At 41.8% G+C, this 26,366-nt stretch overlaps 1 protein-coding gene across 1 annotated transcript in view; it reads left to right on the forward strand.

The window, feature by feature from the left end:
• Positions 1–7,543, forward strand: part of CYP20A1 (cytochrome P450 family 20 subfamily A member 1) — a 55,139-nt gene extending 47,596 nt beyond the window's left edge. Inside the window, exon 13 of the mRNA XM_075829794.1 lies at positions 4,291–7,543. Coding sequence (XP_075685909.1) covers positions 4,291–4,441 — 151 coding nt within the window. The 3' untranslated portion in view covers positions 4,442–7,543. The remainder of the gene's footprint in view (positions 1–4,290) is intronic.
• Positions 7,544–26,366: the final 18,823 nt, after the last annotated feature.

Here is a 26,366-nt window from a genome sequence, read left to right on the forward strand (position 1 = left end):
AACTGCTCCAAAAACGGCTGAAAAAGTGACATGCACTTCTTTTTCGCTGCCTTTTTGGAAAATGGCCGCGAAAAAAAATGGCCGGAACAGAACGCTGTTTTTTACATTGAAATCAATGAGCAGATGTTTGGACGCGTTCTGCTTCCGATTTTTCAGCCGTTTTTCGGGACGTTTACAGCCTGAAAAACAGCTGAAAACTATCAGTGTGAACATATCCTTAAACTGGCGACATTGATACTGATATGGATCTCGCCCTTTCGAGCAGGGCTGCTCCCAGAGCAGGGAGATTTAACGGCTCCCTGCTCTATTTATTCCGATGCAGTGCCATGAAAAGGCGTATGCATCGGAATAAAGGCCATTAGTGGCCGCCATGAAAAGGCGTATTGGTGGTCACTAACGGGTTAATCCTAGAAGCTGCACAAAATCATGCAGTCTTGTCTTTTAGAAATCTTGCTGAGAACACGGATTCTCACGCGATGACGCTGGCCAAGTGTCTGGAGGAAACAGCCTCATGCTGATAGGTCAGCGTCAGAGGCTCTCTGCTAGCAAACCCATTTCGCTAGCCAACGGTTAATTTACATATTGTTTAATAAATAAAGGGGGGGCAATATCTCAGCAGCGGGGGAGGCAGGAGTAAAGAACAAACACCGCTGGACTCACAGACACAGCGGCAATTACGTGAGTCTAATAACTCACTTTGTAGGAGCTAGTGACGGATCCTCTTTAACAAAAATAAGAAAATCGTCCATAGGGTTGAATAAAATCTAGATCTTATTTTTGGCCAAAATCACCCAGCCCTAGACTGATACATCTCCTTTGTTTTGTGTCCACTTCTGAGTTTGGATTAAAAAAATGAGCCAGAAACTGCCACAAAAACGGTGCGTGAGACCCGGGCCTAAATGGGTTTATGAGATTAGAAAACAGGTCTGCTTTTCACTAGAAACGGCATCACTTGTGTCTATAGGCTGTGTCTGGCATTGCAGATCATGTCTATTAACTTCTAGGTTTCGTGTTTCTTTAATTGCATACAAACTTTAAAGAGAACATTTCACCTCCACATACATGTGCAAGAGCTGGGGAGCGCTTGCACTGTCCGTAGCAGTGACACGCCCCCTTGCCAGTTCGGCAGACAAAGTACAAGACTGATCTCTCACAAGAGCTGAAGTGATAGGAGCGCGCATGCGCACTCTCCTCTCCACAGCTCTTGCACTGTCCGTAGCAGTGACACGCCCCCTTGCCAGTTCGGCAGACAAAGTACAAGACTGATCTCTCACAAGAGCTGAAGTGATAGGAGCGCGCATGCGCACTCTCCTCTCCACAGCTCTTGCACTGTCCGTAGCAGTGACACGCCCCCTTGCCAGTTCGGCAGACAAAGTACAAGACTGATCTCTCACAAGAGCTGAAGTGATAGGAGCGCGCATGCGCACTCTCCTCTCCACAGCTCTTACACTGTCCGTAGCAGTGACACGCCCCCTTGCCAGTTCGGCAGAAGACTGATCTTGAAAGCTGAAGAGTGAGTGTGATAGCGTGCACACTCTCTCTTCTCTCCAGCTCTTGCTGTAACACTGTCCATATCTGATTGGACAGTGTCACAGCCATAGTAACACGCCCCGTTGACTGTTCAGGGGGTTATTTAAATATTGGGCGCCAAATATAACGGCACCTATGTCTAAATAACGGAGGGAGGTAGAAAAAAAATGTCAAGTCCCCAGGGTTTGCGCAGTCCTACCCATTACATGCTGCACATGTATGGGGAGGTGAAAGGTTCTCTTTAAGCTCTTCCGGCATGGTCCGCTCTCCCTTGTTGTCTCATTTTGTTTGCTTTTTGTATGCTTCTTCCCTTCATCTGTAAAGCTCTGTGGAATATGTTCACACTGTAATTATAATGCAGTTATAAGGCAGACGTTTTTCTGGACTTCCAGACAACAAACCCATTAAAGAACACTTCAATCTACTTTTCTCCGGCTTGTAATAGCTCCTTAGAGGGGACTATAGATAGCAGGCGTCTGCACTATAAATAGAGAAACAAGGATATACTTTAGAAATCATGTTAACATTTTCACATGAGCTAGCATATATTTTAGCTCCATCCTAGCTAGAAACGGCTACTGTAGACTGACGGCCGTGCTTATGTATTGTATTAAAAACAAGCCCTGCGTTCAGCTGTTCCACAAGAATAAACTCCTTTATCTGTGGGCGTATATAAGTTCTGGATAGAAGTGCCCATCGCTTGGTGGATGAATGATTCTCTGCAGGCAGTGATCGATGATCTGCAGCGGTGCTCATCTGATGTAATACACGGGCGTGCAGGAAGCATTCATCAGTCATATTCTTTCAAATGGTTTTGTACTCTTGAGTTAGTTGAGTGTTGCAGACATTTCAAGGGTTATTTCTACTATGTACTTGTCTTTTCCCATGACCGTAAACTTTGCTTATAATGCATATTCTCATCTAGTGCTATGTGAAGGCTCTTCAGATGTTGCACACTGTTCATTTCCCGGCTTCTAACCAAACTAAATCAATAAAAACATTATTCGTATGTATACGTTTGCAATTTTAGCAGGTAAATCAAATGGCGGAAAAGTAATAGTTTTTTGTTTTTGCTCTGAGAAAAAACCTGCTAATTTAAAAAACAAACAAAAACAAAGCAGCTTTTCAGATAGAATTAAAGATTGTATAGCCTAAATTATAATTAATTAGAAACCCCGAGACATTATTACAAAACCAAGGAGGCAGCGTTTTTTTTATCTTTTTTGGTTTTCTTGTGTCGACCATAAGGGATTGTTTTATGCGGAATGTTTTGGGGGGGGTTTTTTTAAGGAAAAAGTTTGAGGTGCGTCTAATGTATTGAATGAATAACTTCTAAATTTGGGGGAGACTGAAAAGTAAAAAGCAATTTCATCATTTGTTTTTGGGGATTTATTTTTCCATTGCGCTTTGTAAATATGTTAACGTTCTGCGGGTTGTTACGAATGCGGCTATACAACATTTTATATAGTTTTTGTTTTTTTATGGTTTACTGCTTTTGCACAATATAAAAATACTTTTTTTTATTACAAAATAATTTTGTTTTTGTTCCGCTTTCCAAGACCCATAACATTTTAATTTCTTAGTCTATGTAGCTTTGAGGGCTTGTTTTTGCCGGATGACTTATAGTTTTCATTGGAACTATATTGGGGTACATACAACTCCTTCTTCTTTTTTTTTTTTTTTTTTTTTTTATTACTTTTTATCCATGTTTTAGGGACACGAATGGGAGGTAAATAACATAATAATTTTATAGTACAGGTCCTTATAAAGTGTATATGTTTTTGGGGTTTTTCTCAAAACTGCATTTGATTTCTTTTTACATTTTGTTTTAGTCCCACTATGGGACTTGACTGTGCAATCATTTGATCGCTCAGATAATATACTAAAAGACTTCTAGGAAATGGTTGGGTCCCTGGCTGCCAAGGCATCCCATCAGCACTCCACAATCGATTTGCAAGGGCGCTGATGGGCTTACAGACGGAACCCCATCCCTCTGTAAAACCAGTTAGGTGTGCAACGATAGCATTTCTTACCCTGGTCGTTGCAGCAGGATTTCAGCTGTATGTTACAGCGAACACAGCTCGGAAACCACCCTCTTCCCATGACGTACTTTTACAGCGCAGTGCGGAAAGGGGTTAGAGGTTTTTAAACAAAATATATGTTTAGGCCTCATACACATGATGCATGGAGAAATATGAAAGGATGTCGACTGCAATACGGGTGTTGCAGTCCATATGCCTCCGTGCGTATGCTCTGTCTATAGTACCTCAGTAAAAAGGCATTTCTTGTGGCCCTTTTTTTTTTTTTTTTTTTTTTTTCTCCAAATCCAACAAAAAATTTTTTTCAAAATGCATTTAAAAAAAAACACCATGTGTTTCAAGATTTTTAAATATTGCCCTTTTTAGATACATTTTCGTTGGTTTTTATTTAGTGTCCTTTTGTTACGATTTTTTTTCTGCCATTTTTTAAGCCCTATATATATGTAGGTGAAATGTAATCCATAGTTGTAAAGAACGGTCCTCCACAAATACTAAATGAAAACTGCTTAAAAAAAACATTATGAAAAAGCATATATATGAAATAAATAAGGAAATATGTTTATTGAAAAAAAAAATGATGCAAATTTTCTCGAGTGACGTTTTCAAAGAAAAAAATACCTTTCGCTAATCGGTGCATAATTCAACGTTTTTCTATTCTTTTAATCTATTATAGACATTTTATGTGTTCTAAAATCCATTTACTCTTCTTTCTCTGCCTTAGGTTTGCCTACATGGTAGCAACAATACTTCTAAGTGTTCTCGTCAGGAAGCTGCACTTACTGCCTGTGAAAGGTCAGGTTATGGAGACCAAGTATGAGCTTGTGACTTCTCCAAAAGAAGAGGCTTGGATCACTCTGTCAAAGAGGAACTGAATTGATCAGACACATCTCCTGTTTCCTTTCATCTAAAGAAGACGCAAATATTTTATTTCTCTCTCATCCCTATTCCAAAAAAATATCTATCCTTCCATTCACATGACAGTCAAGTGTACCAAGATAATTAGACCAAATGCTTTAGCAGATTTCCTCAGAAGCCAATATAACGGTTTACAGAGTTAAGTAGAATTTTTATCCTTTAGAATAATAATGAGTAAAGCTGCCACTGCCTAAAAATCCAGCCCCAGCTGAATGCCTTACTTATACCAGATTGTTAGTGGACGTGAACATGTAATGCACTTGAACAACTATGTATTATAATAGACATGGATTGTCCTTGACAGCAATATAGGACCAATCTGCGGATATCCATCCACCATAGAACAATGCAAGCCTTTAATTCACAGTTTAACATCAGTCAGCATTTAGACTTATATGAAATACAAGCTGTGTTTTTTAACATTGCTTTTCCTTGAAAGCACATTTAAAACTTCCAATTTTTTTTTTATTTTTTTTTATATAATCTGGAAATCTTTTGACGGTAGTGAGAATATATTGTACTTTTTCAGCTCACTAACCGCATGGAATCGTTTTTAGATATGTGAAGAAGTTGCCTAGGTAAAGTAGAAAAACGGCACAATCATCTAAAAGTTCTTGTCCTTAAAGTTTGCGGTAATTTTTTTTTTCACTTTAGGGGTCATTTAGAGTAAACCGTATCTCCACGGAAAAAAAATAACACTCGGTGTCCACATTTAATCTATTCTCCTTACTTCTGATGGGGCCTTCAGGACCTAAATGGTACCAATGACTGCACAATAGAAATAGAATAGTGTGGGACTAATTAGCCTCTTTACCATCAAAATGATCCGAATACATGTATAAAAGGGCGATCTGTGGCAGCACAAGACAGTGGTGGAGGGGGCACTCTAAAGGATCCACATAAACCATCGCTTGTTTACATACTGACAAAAGTGGGTGCATGCACAGGTCCTAGGTAACCGGTATCGTTACCCGTTTGGGAGTCGTCAGAAAATGATTCTTTGTAGGGATGCACGATGCATCGAAACTTCGATACTGTTTCGATACTCTGCATCCCCAAACGGTTCGATACTGCTATTTCCTGTATTTCGATACTTAGCTGTGCAGCCGCACAGCTAAGTATAGTAATACATGAATGTAGGAGAGCGAGGCTGCGGCTGTGTAATACAGCCATTGCCCCGCTCCTGAGTCCTGACAACTGCGCGGGGTCAGGATGATGTGATGCGGCCAGCGCTGCACTAATGATCTGCGGCACTGAAGACAGAACATGGCGGGCGCTCTACAAAACACCCCCATGTTCTGTGTTCAGTGCCTGAATCGCCGCTCATTAGTGCAGCACCTCATGCTGACCGCGCGCGCACTTACTGTCAGGAGCAGGGCAATGGCTATTACACAGCTGCAGCCCCGCTCTATAACGGCGGAGATCAGAGAAACCTCTCATCCCCGCCGTTATTCTCCTGAATGCTGCGATCAAAGCTGACTGCAGCATTCAGGGGAAAATGAGAAGGGGGGATGCCCATGGATCGCGTCACAGGGAATTCCTGTGAAGCGATCGAGGGCCATACCATATATGGGCAGACAACCCAGGGTCTATTGACAGACCCCAGGGCTGTCCTACCATATTTGTTGTTGTTAGGGCATACTTGGGTATGTCCTAACAACTGCCTGTGTGCTATCCGCCCACAGGCTAATGTACTGGCACATATCTGATATGTCAGTACATTAAAGTTTAAAAATAAAGTAAAAACAAAGTATTGTTAAATTTAAAAAAATACACCTTTTTTACAATAAACATTAAAAGAAGTCTCAATACATAAAATATTCACACATTCAGTAATGGCGCGCACAACCATTTTTTTGCAACATTCATGATGTGTACGCTGTAAAAAAAATATATAAACACTGCTTTCTTTCACTTATTAATGCGAGGTGCGATTAATTTAACCTCCATGTCCCTCACATTAATAGTAATTAACCCCATCATGTACCTCACACATTAACCCATTATGACTAAGAAACCTGATGGGATTAATTACTATTAATGTGAGGCACAATCAAAATTCATCACACCTCGCGCCTTTTATTACTGTTGGCAAGGTATCGAAATTGGTATCGAAATCGCAATACCAAACGAAGTATCGGTATCGAAGTCCAAATTCTGGTATCGTGACATCCCTAATTCTTTGTACGTGTGCCATATATCTCTTGTACAGGTTCCAGGTCATGGCAAATTCTGCCCTAGGACAAATTTGAAAGGGACCAGGAATAACTTGTAGGGTGGGTGACTGCAGGATTCATTCCCTGGGTTAATTTATCTAACCAAGGGGAGCAAGATGAAATCCAAATATTCCAATTGCTACCATTTATTTTATTTTTTATTTTAATTTTTTTTAAGATTCTTATCCCCATTTGATTTTCTCTTTTTTTTTTTTTAACTCAAAAGTTGAACCTTAATATATTTCAGAAGGCTGAATTCTAAGCCTTGTTGTTGGGCATAGATAGTCCTTATCTTTTATTTTTCTTTGAGCAAAACTTATTACTGAAGGGACATCTTTGTTTTGAACCAATACACACAATTTGTTTCTATTTGGTCTATAAAAATCAGCAGTGGCAAATATGCCTACCATCCGAGCAACCACACAAACTGGACATTCCTCGTATTATCGAAACATTTTGAACTTCAATTAAATCTGTAAAAACTTGCAGTTTACTTTCTTGTAATTTTATTTTTATTTTTATTTTTTTTTAAATGGGACAAAGTGAGAAGAAGCGTTACGAGACATCTTACATATGGTTGTATAATTGAGCCCTTATATTCAGTATTACTATATGAAACGGTATCCTCCATGCCCTGTGCCAACACAAGCAGCCGTAGCTACATTACTGTGACAGGAAATTGATCATCCATGTTATCTAGTCCTATGTGAACAAGCCGTTTTTTCTAGTATGCTGTATGTGTTTTCTATACATATGTAGGGTTGTTGGTTTGTCTAGTATGCTGTATGTGTTTTCTATACATATATATTGATAAAGAATAAAAAACGGGATACTGAGGCGCTGCTTGATAAAGAGTTAATACATTTAATTGAGGTAGTATAAATAGACAATTGCTACGCGTTTCAACGCCGGACTGGCGTCTTCCTCAGGCAAGACGCCAGTCCGGCGTTGAAACGCGTAGCAATTGTCTATTTATACTACCTCAATTAAATGTATTAACTCTTTATCAAGCAGCGCCTCAGTATCCCGTTTTTTATTCTTTATCAATTAATTTTGGCATCTCTTTGGAGCTTTGCGTTGGGATCGGCAGCAGCTTTGTACTCGCGGATTACTTTCAACTTTACAGGTGAGCAGTTACGATCTTTTGCCCATCAAATTCATAATTGATACACACATGTGGCGCCGTGTTTTTCACTCTACTTTTACTATACATATGTAGGGTTGTTGGTTTGTCCAGTATGCTGTATGTGTTTTCTATACATATGTAGGTTGGTTGGTATGTCCAGTATGCTGTATGTGTTTTCTATACATATGTAGGTTGGTTGGTATGTCCAGTATGCTGTATGTGTTTTCTATACATATGTAGGTTGGTTGGTATGTCCAGTATGCTGTATGTGTTTTCTATACATATATAGGGTTGTTGGTTTGTCCAGTATGCTGTAGTTTGAAATGTTTGTCTTTAACAAGTAATAGGATTGGATACCTTCTGTGCCTTTTTGGAAGAATGTGTTGCCTTTGTAAACATCACTGCCACATAAATGTATTTTTAACTGCAAAGCAAATGGTGGTAAACAAATATAGAAGAAAACTCTATACAGTGTGAGATGTATTTTTTATGTGTGTAATACATTTGGTCATTTATGTCTTTGATTCATCTTCCGATAAAAAAAAAAAGTGTCTTGGTAATTTGTGTTTTTTTTTATTTTTATGAAGCATTAAACACCTTGTGCTTCTCATCACACTACATCTAGCGCATCTAAAGTGTTAAACATGTATTGCATGCAGTGTTGCAATGTCATCATATTAAACCAATCTATGGCTTTACGGGTTTAGATTTTCTGTACACAACACAAAAGGGAACCTCTTGCATAAATCACTTGTATTAAATCAAAGTACAGAACAGTTATTACACACATATATATATGCTAATATTTACTTTTAAGATTTTGTGCTTCGAAATCAGTTATTCATGTAATCGCTATTGCACAGTGCAGTGTGAGCAGAATTTACTTTTTAAAAATGGCTTGGTATTTTCAGTATAAGCAACCCAGATTACCCACTTAGTAAATTGGAAAATCATACTGCCTGAGACTGAGTTCACAATGGGGCGGATATACGCTGTGTAAAAGCACGCAGCATATCCGGCCTGTGCGCCGCAGGGCATTCCGGTCGAAAAGCCGCACCAAACTCTGCAGTTTTTTGCCCCAGAAATGCCCACTGCGGAAAACTACAGCACAGTGTTTCATCCCAGGAGACCGCTGCAGCGGCTGCCACATGGGATGAAGCGTCATCCCAGGATTCCGGCACTCTGACGTCATCCAGGCAAGCCTCTTGAGATGACGTTTCATCCCATGTGACTGCCGGTTCAGCCTGTGATTTGCTGCAGCGGTCACATGGGATGAAACCTCATCCCTTGAGGCCGCGCTGGAGGGAGGAACACAGACTTTTGGGTAAGTATGGGATTTATTGTTTTTTGCGGCGGAATCCCTGCACACCCGCCGCAAAAAACGAACCCCCTGCTAAACCCACAAAAAAATAAGCAGTGTTTATGCAAATACAATTAACGTGCTGTGAAATAAAATTCCATACCGCAGGTCCTTTTCTGAGCGGATTTCCCACTCCGTATTTACGCAGCGGTTGGATGGGATTTGTTTTATCTCATCCACGTTGCTCCTACTGTATTTGCTGCAGATTTTCCACAATTTTTATTCGTCGTTGGAACTGACTCTTATGGGTATGAGGGGAGGGGGGGGGGCATAAACCTGTGCAAATTATGTATGGAAGGGGTTTTTCCTTTAATACATAAAATGATTGCATATGACCCAGATATGCCATAACTGCCGATCCTGAGGATGAAGAGGTTGCGGCGCTGGTTTAGAGCTGCGTTCCCTTCACATATGTTCCGGACATTTGCTGTGCACAGTCCTGATGGATTCCCTGGTGCAACCGGAAGTATCCTAAATGCGTCAATGAATGTGAATAAGTTCAGGATAAGCACCTCGATGGGAGCCCTATTAAGGTTCTGTAATACGACTGTGTGCGTAAAGCATTAGTGTGAACTAAGCCTTAGCGGAAAAATGAAAAACTTAGTTGAGGAAAAAAAAAAATCTACATTTGGGCTCGTAATATGGCGAACAAAATAGATCTGTGTTGTAAGTAAAAATGAACCGGACCGTGTTTCCCCATATACTGTGTTATGCATGCCCAATTACATGTATGGAAATGCTGTAAAACTGTAGCTGTTTGATACAGATCCCAAAGCTGTTCATAAGCATGAACCTGGAAAATGTACCACATGGTATAGTTAGGAGTATTTAGTGGGAGACTGTGGATTCAAGGTCTTGAGGTGCATATACGTGCATCAAGCTTGTGTTTTTGCAGAAACCGCTGCAGATTGGAAGGAAAAGCAACCACTCGCAGGTAATGAGTTCCAGCTGTTCGCCCTTTGTTTTACTTTTAAGCTGGATTCACATGAGTCTCCGGTTTTTGCATCCGCAAAAAACTCAGTATTTTTGCTGCGTTGCAGCTCCGTGTGGCGTCCGTGTCTGCATTTTTACACGCGTCTGTCATTCGTTTTTTACGTCTGCAAAAATAACAAGGTGTTTTTGGTTTTAACGCATCATTTCTTTAGGAACTGGTGCATGTATCACGGACCGCACACGAATAACGGCCGTGTGCTGTCCGTTGTTTTCACGCACCCATTGACATCAATGGGCTGCGTGGTACGCAAAAAAGTAAAAAAAATAGAGCCTGCAGTCACTTTTCACATGCTGGTGAACATTTTCCATATGGAAATCAGAGAATGCTGCCCATTTTCAAAATCACTCCATGCTCCTTCTGTTTTGGATCTTCACTGTGGATAACCGCTTTTTCTATGCAGGAGGGTTGAAATCCCATATGCAGGTAACACGTGCTGTGTGAATACAGCCTAACAATTAATTTACTTCTAAATCCACCGAAAAGTATCAGTGCAGCAAACCAAGGCACCAAAATCTATAATAATCTTCCCTATAGATGGCCAAACCTTCTCCTTCACAAGAATACACAGGGGTGGCGACTAATTATTACGTTTCTGAAGGCTTCAAGGGAAATGCAAATGTGTTCTGAATGTTAAAACTTGCTCAGATTTTCAGATACTTCAAGACGGGTTGCTATGACAACTGTTTATTTTCCTCGCCTTTATGAGTGAGCAAGGGGCATTTTCCAAATTGTGCTTTCTCCAAAGCTACATATCTATTTTATTGTTTGCTTAGTGATTCCAATTTTGGTTTCGTGCTATGAAAGTATACAAGCAGTGGTGCCTTGTTCGCGGCTTTCAGTGATGCTGACAGTGGAATATATATATATATATAGCCGCTGTGCTAGCGCAGTCTTTTTATGTCACGTTGGGATTCAGCCTATTAATATATCTTGGAGGTCGATGTCTTGGAGGTTGTAAGAAAGATAAGAAGTGAAGCGTTTTTCCAGAGCGATCTATTCTCCTCCACAAGTGCTGTTCCATTCTAGCATGGCTGTACATTTTATTTTACTGTCCTACTAGGATAAAAACAGAGCTAGAATCCACCACGGATATTAAACCCCACTGTTCTGTAAGCCGACTCTGAAATATAGTAGGAAGGAAAAGCAAGACCCTACATCTGATTTATAAAATATTTTTTTAACACCATCACTGTACATCGCATTTCACATAATGACCATCACCATCTGGAGCCAATGTGAAAATTTCACACGCACTAAAAGGTACAGTGTTATGAAAAAGTATTTGCCCCTCGCCCAAATTCTATTTTTGCTAACTTGGCACATTTAAATGTTTCAAGTCATTCAATTAATTTTAATATAAGATAAAGACAACACAAGTAAACACTGCAGTTTTTAAATTAATCTTTTAATTTATTGCGGCTAAAGATTTATTAAAAATCCCCCCCCCCCCCCTAAACTTAACGGGTTGTGCACCCTTGGCAGTTTCAACTGCAATTAACATTTGTGACAACTGGCGATGAGTCTTTTAAATCGCTGCGGAGGAATTCTAACCCACTCTGCAGAATGGTTTCAATTCGGCTACATTGGAGTGTTTTTGATTTATGAACTGCCTGTTTAAGGTCTTCTCCCAGCATCCCAATGGGAAGCTATGGGTCAGGACTCTGACTCGGCCACTCCAAATTTTGTTTCTTTTGAGCCATTCGGAGATGGACTTGCTTCTGTGTTTTGGATCATTGCCCTGCTGCATAACCGAACTACGCTTAGGTCACAAACTAATGGGTGGACATTCTCCTTCAGGATTTTCTGACGAGAGAATAATTCATGGTTCTGTCAATTATGTACACCAGTAGATGGTCCTGTAGAAGCAAAGCAGCCCAGACCATCACTACCACCACCACCACCATCATCATCATGTTTGACTGTTCGTATGATGTTCTTATGATGGAATGTGATGTTAGGTTTGTGCCAGATATAACTAGACACGTCTTCTTTGAATCATCAGTCTATAGAATATTATCCCACAAGTCTTGGGGGTCATCTAGATGTTTTTTTTGGCAAGTGCAAGATGAGGCTTTGTGTTCTTTTTGGTCAGCAGCGGTTTGCGCCTTGCAACTCGCCGGCCACACCTGGGAAGGTTCACAACAGTTCCAAGTGCTCTCCATTTGTGGATTACGGCTCTCACTGTAGTTCACTGGACTCCCAGAGCCTTAACAATGGCTTTGTAACTTTTTCCAGACTGGTAGATTTCAATGACTGTTTCACATCTGTATTTGAATCTCTTGAGAACATGGCATCATTTGCTGCTTTTTAAGACTTTCAAATTGCCAGAAAGATTCTATTTAAGTGATGTTTAGATTCAACATGTCTGGCAGTAATCACGCCTGGGTGTGGCAAATAAAATTAGACCGAAATGTCAATTACATTTTATTAACTGGTTGATTTAGTTGCTAGGGGGGCAATTACTTTTTCACATAGGGCCAGGTAGGGCTGAACATTTTTCCTTCAATAAATAAAATCATCATTTAAAAACATAATTTTGTGTTTACTTGGGTTATCTTTCTCTAATATTAAAAGTAGTTTGATATGGATCTCCATATATGGTGTGCGCCAAATTTGCAAGCGTCAAGCCGTTAAGATGGCAGAGCATTCACCAAACATCGTTTTGCATTATGGTCCCCCTAGCAGCAACTGCATGTAGCCGAAACCCTGCTCACTTGCGATGGCAATATGATTTTTCGGATGCCGTTGCATCAGACTGTACTTACATGATGTTGCCCATGGGTACGGCAGGATGAATGAGGTGATAAACACCATTATCTTTTCGGCTCTGAGTGGAAGATAATATTTATTCCTCACCTTTTTTTTTCTAGGCATTATTGAATTGTTCCATAAGGCTTGCAAACTAATTTTCAAGTCACAGTCGCCTACAAATGGTGTATAGTAAAAGGGAAAAAAACATAGCTAATTCACATATATTGCTGTTCGCTTTCATTCGTTCCACAAGTTAAGTGAAGTGAGTCACAAAGCAATTTGTGTGGGCATTTCAAAGCAATTCATGTTATTTGGTTGGAAAAAAATAAAGCCTTCAGCTTACGCCTGGTGAGTGAGGAGGCGTTCTTTGGCTCCAGCTATTTGCATACTGTAAATGTTGCTCAATGAGGTGAATAGCCAGGCACTTATTCTGATCATTTCTCTGCCTGCCGTACCACAATTTCTCACTGCTAATTACAGTCTTACATTCTTTGCAAACGCAAAAATGTATTCCTCATCCATGATCCCTCCCTGCTGACTGGAGCATAGTGGGGGGAATTAATTATATAATAAATCGGGGACTATGGTCTGCACCCTAAGCATAAAACACCTAACCTATCCACCATCAATGCCCAACACCTCAATTTGCCCCATGAGCCCACTACATGTGATCCACATATATAATAAAAAATATATATTTATACATATAGTTTATATAATAAAATCCACCTGCAGCTACATCATTCACATATTGCTAGCTATAGAACATATATAAAAGCAGCCAATGTCCATATAAAAAATTGCCATATTACCCATATATTACTGGCCATTGGGTAGATATATTACCAGTCACATAACAAAATTTAGGTTAAGTTCACACTTAGGGTATGTTCACAAGCTAAACAAAAAATGGCTGTAAAATACGGAGCTGTTTCAAGGAAAAACAGCCTCTGATTTTCTGCCGGTTTTTAAGCATAATGCGTTTTTTGCAGCTTTTTTTGCAGAAGTTTTTGGAGCTGTTTTTCTATTGAGACAATGACAAAACGGCTCAAGAAGTGACATTCACTTCTTTTTACAGGGCGTTTTTCCCATTGAAATAAATGAGCAGATGTTTGGAGGCATTTACGGCCCGAAAAACGGCTGAAAATAGGCCATGTGAACATACCCTTAGCGTAAGTACTGTGGAATTTCTGAATTTGCACCGCAGGTTAGTTTCTGCACGTCTTGTCTGCAAAGTTTTTCCATAGTGTGTGGATGAGATTTGTTCAATTTCCATCCACTTTGCTGCTACTGAAATTTTTCTGCATGGAAATTCTCCAATATTTACAATATGTGTGAATGTGAACTTAGCCTAATAGAGCATCATTGGACTAAGCATAGTATCCTACTCTTGCCCACATGACACTAAACAAACTGCCACAAAATGACAGCTACAATGCCCCTATAAATACCATTGTGCACTATATAATCAGTAATAGCATGTCGTAGAACCCATTCAATGCTTCCACTAGGACCCCACAGACAGTAATTCACATGCGAGCAACCAGCAATTGACTGCTCCCTTCCTTTTCCTGTGTAGACAGCAGCACGGCCCGTAAAAAGCAAAAAATAGGACATGTCTTCTCTTTTGCGACGGCTTTCTATGGCACGGACGCCTTCACGTAAATATGCCATTCACTTCTATTATTCACGGACAATAATATGCCCGGTGTCGCCACTATGGCTGCCACAGCGGTGGCGATGCCACCAAGTGTAGAAGAGCCCGGGCAGAAAGGCCGATGCTGAGTCGCCGGGTCCTTCTGAAACAAGCAAGGGAAGGGAGCCATCGCAGCACCCCCTTCCACCTGCTGGAGTGATGCGCCCTGTGCAACGGCACAGGTCGCACACCCCTAAGGCCGGCCCTGAGTATACCATACACTCCTATTATACTTACTGTAAATCATTAAATGTAAGTACTCAAAATCAAATATTTAGGACACTCTTGATTTCAAGCAACCACATAGACTGTACTCGTAATACACACGAACTTACAGATTGATCATGTAAAATTAATTATATGTATATGTCCGTTGGCCGTCTCTATGGCCGTTAATGACGGATCTGTGAAACACAGACCGCACACGGACGGCTTCCATGTTCAGTCCGTTGTTTCACGGACCAAATTAATGAAAAGGCTGAGACTGTTCCGTCAAAAAAAGACAGGAGTAGAACCGGTCCTATTTTTGACGGAACGGCCACACGGTTCCGTTAAAACAATGTACGTGTGCATGGTACCATTGAAGTGAATGTGTCAGGGTGCTAACCGTTAAAAAAATGGATAGCACCCTGACGAAAATAACTGAAGTGGGCATGAGGCCTTATGAAAGCTTTGAATAGTCTTCTCTAAGTCTAGCAATAAAGTATAGCAATTGAAAACAATATTTTCCCATAAAGAGCGAAGAATTATGCCAATAAACTTTTCAATACGTTGTATGGAGCCTTACCATTTAATATTTAAAGGTGCTGTCTGGGTCCTGAAAAAAGGTTCTGCTCCTGTACAATAGTGGCATTGTTTATGAGGAAAAAAAACATGTTTTTTTTTTTCAAATTCTGTAAAAACCCTTTTTTCCTTCTGCAAAAACTGCTACAGACGTTTTTTTGCACAGTGGTTTGACAAAAACTTGTCAAAACACTCGTCGAGGCGTTTTTTTCCCGTTTCTGACTGATTGAAATGGGGTTTTGGAGGCGGAAATCGTCCCAAGATAGGTCATGTCGCTTCTTTTTACCGCGACGTGGTTATTCCACTCGCGGTAAAAAAAACTCATCCGCCTCCCATTTAAATCAATGGGAAGCATTTTCGGTCGGTTTTTGATGAGTTTTGCGGAGCGGTTTCCGCGCCAAAAAACTCGGCAAAAAAACTCTGTGTGAACAGGGCCTAAAAAAGATTGTGAGGGAAAAAAAATGTGTTATTTTTAGAATGTTATGGCAGTATATTTTTTTTTATCCAACAGTGCTCTGTTTCTTTTCTGTGAAGCTCCAATATTCTATTTCTTCAACACTGCCATTTGTCAAAGTCCCACTACTACAGGGTTTGTATGCAGTTTTATATGGTTTCTATTCAGGTCAAAGGAACCAGTATACAACAGCATGCAAATTGAACCATATAGTACCATAGAGTGCGATAGTTTGCGCATACAGTGCCATGCTGCATTATCATACTGTGCCATACATATAACCATATGGTGTTAATACTTAACCAAACAGTGCCCTGAGTGCCATACTTTACCCACAATCATACAGTAAGTGTCCACATGGTGCCTTGCCAGTGTCCAGAGAGTGCCATATTTTGCCAAGATAAATAGTGTCTACAATCCCCAGCAGCACAGACCCCCTACCGCAGAGCGGCCACCACTGTGCGGTGCAATGCTGCCCTCTGCTGGTAATTGACATTAAAGTGAGTAATGTTTAATTGATAACTAGCTTCAGTGCAAATTAGGTTTTCTAGTACTAAAGCCAATTGGTAAAAAAAATAAAGATTAAGCACGTCTGTTCCCCCTCCGAAAAAAACCTAATGCAAAAGAAAATCCAACAGAAACTGTTAAACCGATATACATGATATATGGGGTAAAAGATAGCCAGACGGTGCTCTGTGTGTAGTGGGATGAATTAGCAGGAATTCTGGACTAATGGATAGTGAATTCATAATTTTAGACTGTTAACCAAACAAATAATTGCTAACTTCAACAAATAAATCGCACAACAGGGCCCGATGAACGCAACTCGATTTAATGTTTTACCCCATGGCAAAACATTTATTTGGGGACACTCTCCCCACAATAATTTTTTGAAGAGAGGAAACAGTATACATTTATTACAATAAGGCCTGATTTACACGAGCATGTGCGTTTTGCGTTTGCAAAATGCACTTAACAGCTGCGTGTGTCATCCGTGTATGATGCGCGGCTGTGTGATTTTCACGCAGCCGCCATCATAATGACACTCCGTTTGGATGTTTGTAAACAGAAAAAGCACGTGGTGCTATTCTGCTTACATTCAGAGTTTGACAGCTGTTGCGTGAATCACGCAGTTCGCACGGAAGTGCTTCCGTGCGACCTGCGTGGTTTTCACGCACCCATTGACTTCAATAGGTGCGTGATGCACGAAAAACGCTCAAATATAGAACATGTCGTGAGTTTTACACAGCGCACTCACTCTGCGCAAAACCCACGGACTGTCTGCACTGCCCCATAGAGTAATATAGGTGCGTACGACACGCGTGAAAAAAACGCACGTCGCACGCGCGTATATTACGCTCGTGTAAATGATGCCTAACTCCTGTTTGTTTAGTGACAGCACTGGTGTATTTTTACATAGTATTTCTCATGCCATACAAATTGGTATATGATATCACTAACCTGTTGTCACACAGTACAGATCTAATGGGGCCAATGCTGGCTTGTTGTGGGTAGGACCATGTACATAAAAAATAGAGAGAAGCCAAACCAAGGACACTTGGTACCCTAACTACTGATACGTTGCGGTCCATTTGTCTTCAAAAAACCTTCCGTAGTGGATCCGTGTGTCCTCAATATTAATGGATTCACAAATTGCAGGGTTCGGTCATAATGGGCGGCAAATGCGGTCAGTAAAATTATATGTCCTGAATTTTTGCGGCCCGGATTCGAGGTCACCACACAGATACATGAGCATTGTGAATGGCACACAAACTAAAAACCACGGTCGTGTGCATGAGGCCTAGGAGAGTTTATTAGACGGTTAGATGTCTAGGCATGTCTAGACCTCTGTTAGTACAGTCCAGTTTAAGTTTTCTCAGAGAACCTTTGTACAATGGACCTGGTGGGAAAATAGAAGAAACTACAGTAAATATGATGAATTAGGTTCTTAGGGGGGAGTTCACACTGAGTTTTTTGATGCGGAAACCGATTTGATTTCAATGGGCGGCTCGCGGGAAAAAGAAGGGATATGCCCTGTCTTCGGGAATTTACGCCTCTGACCTCCCATTGACATCAATGGGAGGCAGAGAAAGCGTATTTAGAGGCGTTTTTTGCCCGCGGCGCTCAATGGCCGCAGGTGAGAAACGCCGCGAAAATCAGCGTGCAGGCAGAGCAAAATCTGCCTCAAAATTCCAAATGGAATTTTGGGGCAGATTTTCCTCCTGCAAAAAAACTCTGTGTGAACCCAGCCTTACTTTGGTAATTGATTAATTAAATGTATGTCTCTTTCCACATATAATAGGAGCACAATATCTAAAATTATCCTGCAGCATAACAGAATAAAGAGTCTATATATGGCAACTTTGTAGGTCCACATCCACTATTGAAGGTGCTTGACAGCAGAAACATAGTGTGAACTATTAAGCCTTATTCACACAAGCATATTTCACGTCCGTGTTACGCGCGTTAAAACAACGGACGTCACACGGACCTATGCAATTCAATGGGGCCATTCAGACATTGTGTTTTTCCCTAAGCGTGTGTCTGCTGTGTGAAACTCACTACATGTCCTATAGTTGTGCGTTTTTTGCGGAATTACGCACCCATTGAAGTCAATGGGTGCGTGAAAATCAGACAGCACACGGACGTCATCCGTGTGCTGTCCGTGTGCTGTCCGTGATTCACGCAACAGTTGCTACAGAAATTATGAGAAAAATAAAACCACCTCCTTCAGTTTATTTTGCTGATTTAAAAACACGTGAAATACGGATGACATACGCGCGTAAAAAACACAGACACGCACCGTTTACGGAAGTCACACTGAACTGCAACGCAGGAAAAACACTGCATTTTTTACACGTGCAAAACTGACCCGTTCGTCTGAATAAGGCCTTAGGCTGGGTTCACATTGAGTTTTTTGCGGGCAGAATTTTGAGGCAGATTTTGCTTTGCCTGCACGCCGATTTTCGTGGCGTTTTTCACCCCTGGCCATTGAGCGCCGCGGGCAAAAAACGCAGCGAAATACGCTTTCTCTGCCTCCCATTAATGTCAATGGGAGGTCAGAGACATAAACGCCCGAAGATAGGGCATGTTTAATTTTTTTCCCCCGCGAGCCGTTTTTTCTGCTTCTGGGAAAAAACGCCACCACCTCCCATTGAAATCAATAGGAGGCATTTTTTGGCGCGTTTTCCGACACGGTTTCCGTGTCAAAAAACGTGTCAATAAAACTCCGTGTGAACTGACCCTTACAATGCTTGGGGGTTGTCCGGTGTTATTTTTTGTATAATTAAAATTTATACTATTTTCCAATATTCTTTCTGTAATAATTCCACACGGTTTTCAAGATCTCTGCTTGTTATTTAGTAGAAACATTCATTGTTTACTTCTAATGAATACAATTCTGTCCATGGTCATGTGATGGACACAGGTGCACGGTTCGTTACAGTTACTGTATATGAGAGCGGTGTCTCCTAATGAGCCGTGCACCTCTGTGTCCATCACATGACCATAAACAGAATTTTATCCATTGGAATTAAAGAATGAATGTTCCTACTGAATAACAACAAGCAGCGATCTTAAAAACAGTGAGGAATTAATACAGAAATTATATTAGAAAATTGTAATTATACAAAAAATAACATTCATTTGCTGAAACCGGACAACCCCTTTAAGGCCCCTTTATGTAATGGGCGGAACTTATTTCGGCCGGAAGTCCCGGACCGAACACACTGCAGGGAGCCGGGCTCCTAGCATCATAGTTATGTACGACGCTAGGAGTCCCTGCCTCGCTGCGGGACAACTGTCCCGTACTGTAATCATGTTTTCAGTATGGGACAGTAGTTCCACGGAGAGGCAGGGACTCCTAGCGTCTTACATAACTATGATGCTAGGAGCCCGGCTCCCTGCAGTGTGTTCGGTCCGGGTCTTCCGGCCGAAATACGTTCCGTCCATTACGGACGTAACATGGTCGTGTGAACCCAGCCTAAGGCCGATTGTACTTCATATTCGCGTGCGGCAAAACCGCAGCGTAATACAGCACCAGCAAATTCTATGAGATCCAGGTAATCTCATGTCCACGCTGCGGGTTTTTTCGGGATGTGAATTGACCCGCGGTGCGTAGTTTCGATCCGCAGCATGTAAATTTATCTCACAATTCAGTTTGCGAATTCTATCCCTGTAGTTCTAAAGAAATAGCCAGCAAAACCTGCAGCATGAAAACGTAAAAACCGCACCTTTAGGCTTTATTCAGACGAACGGGAAAAATGTCCGTGCAACGCGCGTGATTTGCACGTATGTGTCTATGGGGCCGTGCAGACATGTCCGTGATTTTTCATCAGCGTGAGTCCGCTGAAAAATAGTCACGACATGTCCGTTCTTTCGGCGTTTTGCACGCATCACGCACCCATTGAAGTCAATGGGTGCGTGAAAACCATGCATGCCGCACTTCCGTGCGAACTGCGTGATTCGCGCAAGAGCTGTCAAAAGGATGAATGTAAACAGAAAAGCACCCTGGACAGTGACTTCCGATCCCAATATACATGACCGTGTAAAAAAAAAAAGAAGTTCTGACTTACCGATAACTCCCGGCTTCTTCCTCCAGTCTGACCTCCCGGGATGACAATTCAGTCCAAGTGACAGCTCCAGCCAATCACAGGCCAAACACAGGCTGCAGCGGTCACATGGACTGCGGCGTCATCCAGGGAGGTGGGGCCAGATGTCAAGAGAGGCGCGTCACCAAGGACGCGTCACCAAGGCAACGGCCGGGAGGGAAATTCTCGGTAAGTACAAACTTTTTTTCTTTTCTTTTTAACAGGTTGCTCGATATTGTGATCGGCATTCACTGTCGAGGGAACTGAAAGAGTTAATTGCCGATCAGTTAACTCTTTCAGCACCCTGGAAAGTGACTGACGTCGACTAGCCTCATCTCTATGATGGCGGCTGCGCGAAAGTCACGCAGCCGCGCATCATACACGGATGACACACGGAGCTGTCAAGTGGTTTTTGCGCGTGTCGCTTCTTTTTCCTGCGAGGCAGTTTTACTGCTCGCGGGAAAAAGATGCCGACGCCTCCCATTGAAATCAATGGAATGGCATTTTCGGGCCGTTTTTGCCAAGTTTTGCGACGCGGTTTCCGCGTCAAAAAACTCGGCAAAATACCCCGTGTGAACATAGCCTTAGTTGCATTCTTTTTCCAGCTAATTTCTTGCGGTTTTGCTGGTGTGGTGTTGCGTGGTGCTGGCAATGATGTAACAGTGTATGGGGGCAGTCTCCCGACTGCTGGACAAACATGATCAGCTGGGTTGGAGTTCTACATACCTAATCCCTTGTTCTTCTCTCTCCACATGTTTATGAGGGGTATATGTGATTGTTCAGCTGATCGCTATCTAATGTGTATGGCGGCTTTAGTCACTTATTGTTATATACTTTACCAAATATGCATAATAAATGAATGGCTGCCATCCATATATGAAAGTGAACATCTTCACCATACAACCTCAATCTGGTAGATTGTGAGGAGCAAACCTGTTTGTTGCATGCCATTTTCCCTAGGACTGCTGTTTTCCGTGTCCAAGTGAAGCTTTTTTTCCTTGCCTTAGCTTTGGAGGTTTTAAGAATGATGAATCACTCTGCATGAGACTGACAGCTGGGCTGCGTACATCAAAATCTGTGATACCAAATGCTCTTTATACAATGTGGGAGTCTATTGCACAGGCTTCTGAAAGCCTTTCTGAAATAATGCTAACGTGTAGAAAAGCATCACACTGTCAAATATGCTTCTATTTCATCCCTCCGGCAGGGATGCAGCTCCAGCTTCTCACATACAACTTCATTAAAGGGTTATATGAGACCAAATGGGTGGGGATATTGTTACTGGAAACATGCCGGCTTCTCTCAGTTTCTCTAAAAATAAAATACATCAATTATTAATTTTCTCTCTTCCCCCCCCCCCCCCCATCTGCTTATGAACCTCAAGATGGCACATGTGATGTGCCTGTTTTTTTCCTGATAAAACAAGCACAAACGCATAAATATACCCTAAAATTTTTAGTTATTACAAAAGCTGTTAAAGTAAGGATATGTTCACACGGCTTATTTACGGACGTAATTCGGGCGTTTTACTCGTGGAATTACGCCCGAAAATACGGCTTGAAAGCGTTGACAAACATCTGCCCATTGAAAGCAATGGGTTTTACGTTGGTCTGTTCCCACGAGGAGTATATTTACGCGTCGCTGTCAAAAGACGGCGCGTAAATAGACGCCCGCATCAAAGAAGTGCCTTGTCACTTCTTCAGACGTAAATGGAGCCGTTTTCCATTGACTCCATAGAAAAACAGCTCCATTTACGTCCGTAATGGACGCAGCTAAATAGCGCCTCAACATGCCATGACGGCTGAAATTACGGAGCTGTTTTCTCCTAAAAACAGCCTCGTAATTTCAGCCGTTACGGACGCTGCCGTGTGAACATACCCATAGATGTTTAAACCAGAAGCAATATAATGAGAGATAATCAGTTACTTAACACATATGGTTAAAAAAAACAAAGTATTGCAGTCCATAATAGACTTGCATATTGGACTTCTTTTTGAAAAGGGGAATGGGAAATAGGGAGGGGAGAGGAGTTGGAGACAAAAAAGAGACAGGCACTCATCTAAGGTAACATTGTACGGTTGATTCGTATGTTTAAGAGAAAGTTGTGTGAACAGAATGTATTATTGCAATCACCTTCTGCGGTTGTGCAAGATGGTCGGCACACCTCAATATTGTAGCATGGGGACGCAATAGACTCTGCGAAAATACAGTCTGCAGGAATCCGGTGTGGACACCGGTAGCTGATATGGCACCAGGTAATCCAGTGAAAAATGATATCAACTGGATTTCGGAAAGGGATCACTCCTTCAAGGGGCGCTCCTGTACTGTTAGTGGTTGCCTCAGTGGCTCGTGGCAAGAGGGTAACGCCACAATATTTTAGGTAAAACTTAATTTATTTCTTTAAAATAGATTAAACGTGTATAAAACACCATGATGTGTTTTACAGGTAAATTGTATAAATCAGGTGTGATAAAAATATTTCTGTTACGCAAACCATTTTTTGTTGAGTCAGAGCCAAGTGACCACAGATAAAATGCCCCTGCCCTCCACCTAGGGCTGAAAGTGGGACCAAGGAAAGCAGCACATGTGGCGCCAGCCTCAGAAGCCCCTCCTGCTCCAGCCAAAGATGCCCCATTACAGACTGCTACAGCCACTTTTACTATGGAATGATTGTTTGCGCCATGGTGGTTTGAGTACCTTAGAAATGGACGGGACGGGACGTCAACACATGGAGTTTACACAAAATGGTTGGCACGATATAAAGCATCCGGTGAACAACAGTTGTGGATAAAAATGGCTTGTTAGTGTGACAGGTTAGAGAAGAATAGTCAGACAGGTTCTAGCTGACAGGAAGGTGACAGCAATTCAAATATATATATATATATATATATATATATATATATATATATATATATGCAGAAGAGAATCTCTAAATAACAGCATGTTCCAATATTGTCAGCTAAGAACAGGAAACTAAGGCTGGTGATTGTAATAACTCTGGGGGTCTGGAGGGACTTCATAGTAATATACAATACAGGTACTTGTGGTCTAGAGTTGAGAAGCTTTTAATGGTAATATATCTGGTGTTCAAGAGTAGTAAAATGATTATAAAAATAACACAATACCTAATTACCACTTGGCTTAGAGAATCAGAATACTCAATAGCATCATTATGTGGTATTGTATGCTAGAATCGAAATAAACTATTGTGAATGAAACCTCATGCAGACAAGAAAAAAAAATACTCTCTTCCACCAAATCTCGACCTCAGAAAGATGAACACTTGATTTTGAGGTAAGCTTTCAATTGTTGATGGTTTATTGGTTATTGCTATCTGCATCCATATGACTGTATTACAAATCTTTTACAGGCTTGTTAACCACTGTCTCCTATACATTGTGCATATGCTTCATTTATCAATCTCCCCTTACAGCAACTTGGCAGCATATACATACTTTCCGTCGGAACGGGACCCTGACTGACACAAACGGAAACCAAAAGTTTCCGTTTCCATCATCATTGATTTCAATGGTGACGGATCAGGTGCCAATGGTTTCCGTTTGTCTAAGTTGTGCAAGGGTTCCGAGTGCCTGGTCTCTTATTGCAGACAGACAGAGCAGTGGTGAAGGACTCCTGCTGCAGCCAGTTGCCTTAGGGTATGTTCACACGGCCAAATTACGGACGTAATTCGGGTGTTTTACGCCTGGAATTACGTCCGAAATTACGGCTTGAATGCGTTGACAAACATCTGCCCATTGAAAGCAATGGGCTGACGTTTGTCTGCAAAGAAGTGTCCTGTCACTTCTTGGGACGTAATTGCAGCCTTTATTCATTGACTCCAATGAAAAGCAGCGCCAATTACGTCCGTAATGGATGCGGCGTTCAAGCGCCTGCACATGCCGTTACGGCTGAAATGACGGGGCTGTTTTCTCCTGGAAACAGCGCCGTAATTTCGGCCGTAACGGACGTGCACGTGTGAACATACCCTAACAGGCAAAGACAGGTCTGATTTGAGGTTTGTAAAATTAGGAGGGGTATGTACTTCACATCCCCAATGAGGCCGTGGATTGATTTCAGCAGTCACACAGATGTGCAGAACATCATCGCTGCAGAAAAATAAACAAAAACTGGCGGGGACCACTGGAATATGAGTATTTTTGATTTTTTCATTTTATAACATTTCCTGCAGTCAGTTTATCTTTGATTAAACTCTCGGGCAACCCCTTCGATCTCATGGGACACATTTTCAGCATTTTCAGGCTAGGGGAGGCTGACTGTAGTGTTCCTAAGTGGCATTACAAATAGGATGGCCAGAAAAATGTCTGCCAGAGAATGCCTCCCTAACATTTCCATTTCTTTAAACATTTTTAGGTGATTAATGTTGCGGCTGCATTCACGGACCACCACCTTCTCTCACCTCCCGGGGGCCGCTACCGCACACCTCTGTCTTCTTGCCGGCGTCTCCCTCCACGGAAACGCTAGCACACGCGGCCATACTTCTCGCACTCGTCCCCGGCCTTAAAGGGCCAGCGCGCGCACATGCAAAAAGTTCCCTAGCCAATCTCCAGACCATCCTAGACTATAAAAAGGTCTCTGCCCTTCCACTCCTTGCCTGAGCGTTGTTGTAGTCTTCCCATGTTCGTTAAGCAAATGGTCCCTTAGTTGTATCCTGTGTCCAGTAACCGTGTTTGTTCTTGAGCTGAAGTCTAGTGCTGGTGTCGCGGGAGTTCTGCCACGTCCAGTGTCATCTGCCACGTCCTGTGTCATCTGACACATTTTGTGTCATCTGCCACGTCCGGTGTTATCTGCCACGCCAAGCAACAGCTGCCACGACAAGCATCATCAGTGCCACGAATCATCTGTGCCAAGGCATCTGCTACATCTCATGTCTGTCTGGACTTTTATACGGGTACTCTTGTGCTTAGACGTTCCATTGTCTGTTGTTTGGTCAAATGCCACTCTGCTTTGGTGGAGCGGCCTAGTGGGTCCACATACCCCGGAATCGTGACACTTACCAACATCACTCATATTTATAATGGATCATCTATAAATAAACATTAGAATAATGTAAACCTGGTTATTTTTTATGTGCAGTATTAAATTAAATTGCTCATCCTTACTTCTAAATAACAGGATACAACACATTGGTTAAAGAGTATGGTAAGCTGTCTGTCAAAGACATTGCAACTGTTTCAAAGCTACTGAAATAAAAGATCTTCTTTAGGCTGGTCCTAAACCAAAAGTAACAAACTCACTAAAAAAGGAGAAATGATCCAGCGCTGTGTCGGGATAAAAAGGATACGTGGATCCCACTTTTATTGATAATAGAAGATATAAAAATATAGAAAGAGACTTCATTTCTTGCCATGATTAAGAGCACGGTCGGTGCTTGAAACGCGTAGGCTCGGGCACACGCCCGCACCATCAACCATCCTGGGACTGCGTCTCTTTCTATATTTTTATATCTTCTATTATCAATAAAAGTGGGATCCACGTATCTTTTTTTATCCCGACACAGCGCTGGATCATTTCTCCTTTTTTCTTGCAATTTCCACCGTGGGCCGTCGCGGAGATCCGTGCGAGGTGTCAGGCTGGGACGCAGGAATTGGTGAGCTGGAGGTTTCTCCCCATTTTTTCTAACAAACTCACTAAGTAAGCTGCATGTAAAGTTCAAAGTAATGTCGAATATTTTCATGACATTGTGGGACACATTAAAAAAGTGTATTTTCTACAATGGTATTCTTGGGTGGCAATATCTACAGTGGGGGGTGTATTCCGGGGCTCCCAAGCCCCAGCAGACATGAGAGTGCAGCGCTGCTCACACTGAAGCAGCACTGCCCTCATTAAACCCGTTCCAGGCTGTCAACGTTTATACATGTGCTAACTACACGGGGCATCGGCAGTTAGAACGTA

The sequence above is a fragment of the Rhinoderma darwinii genome, chromosome 6 (genome assembly GCF_050947455.1).
Source record: "Rhinoderma darwinii isolate aRhiDar2 chromosome 6, aRhiDar2.hap1, whole genome shotgun sequence".
In the NCBI taxonomy this organism is placed as follows: domain Eukaryota; kingdom Metazoa; phylum Chordata; class Amphibia; order Anura; family Rhinodermatidae; genus Rhinoderma; species Rhinoderma darwinii.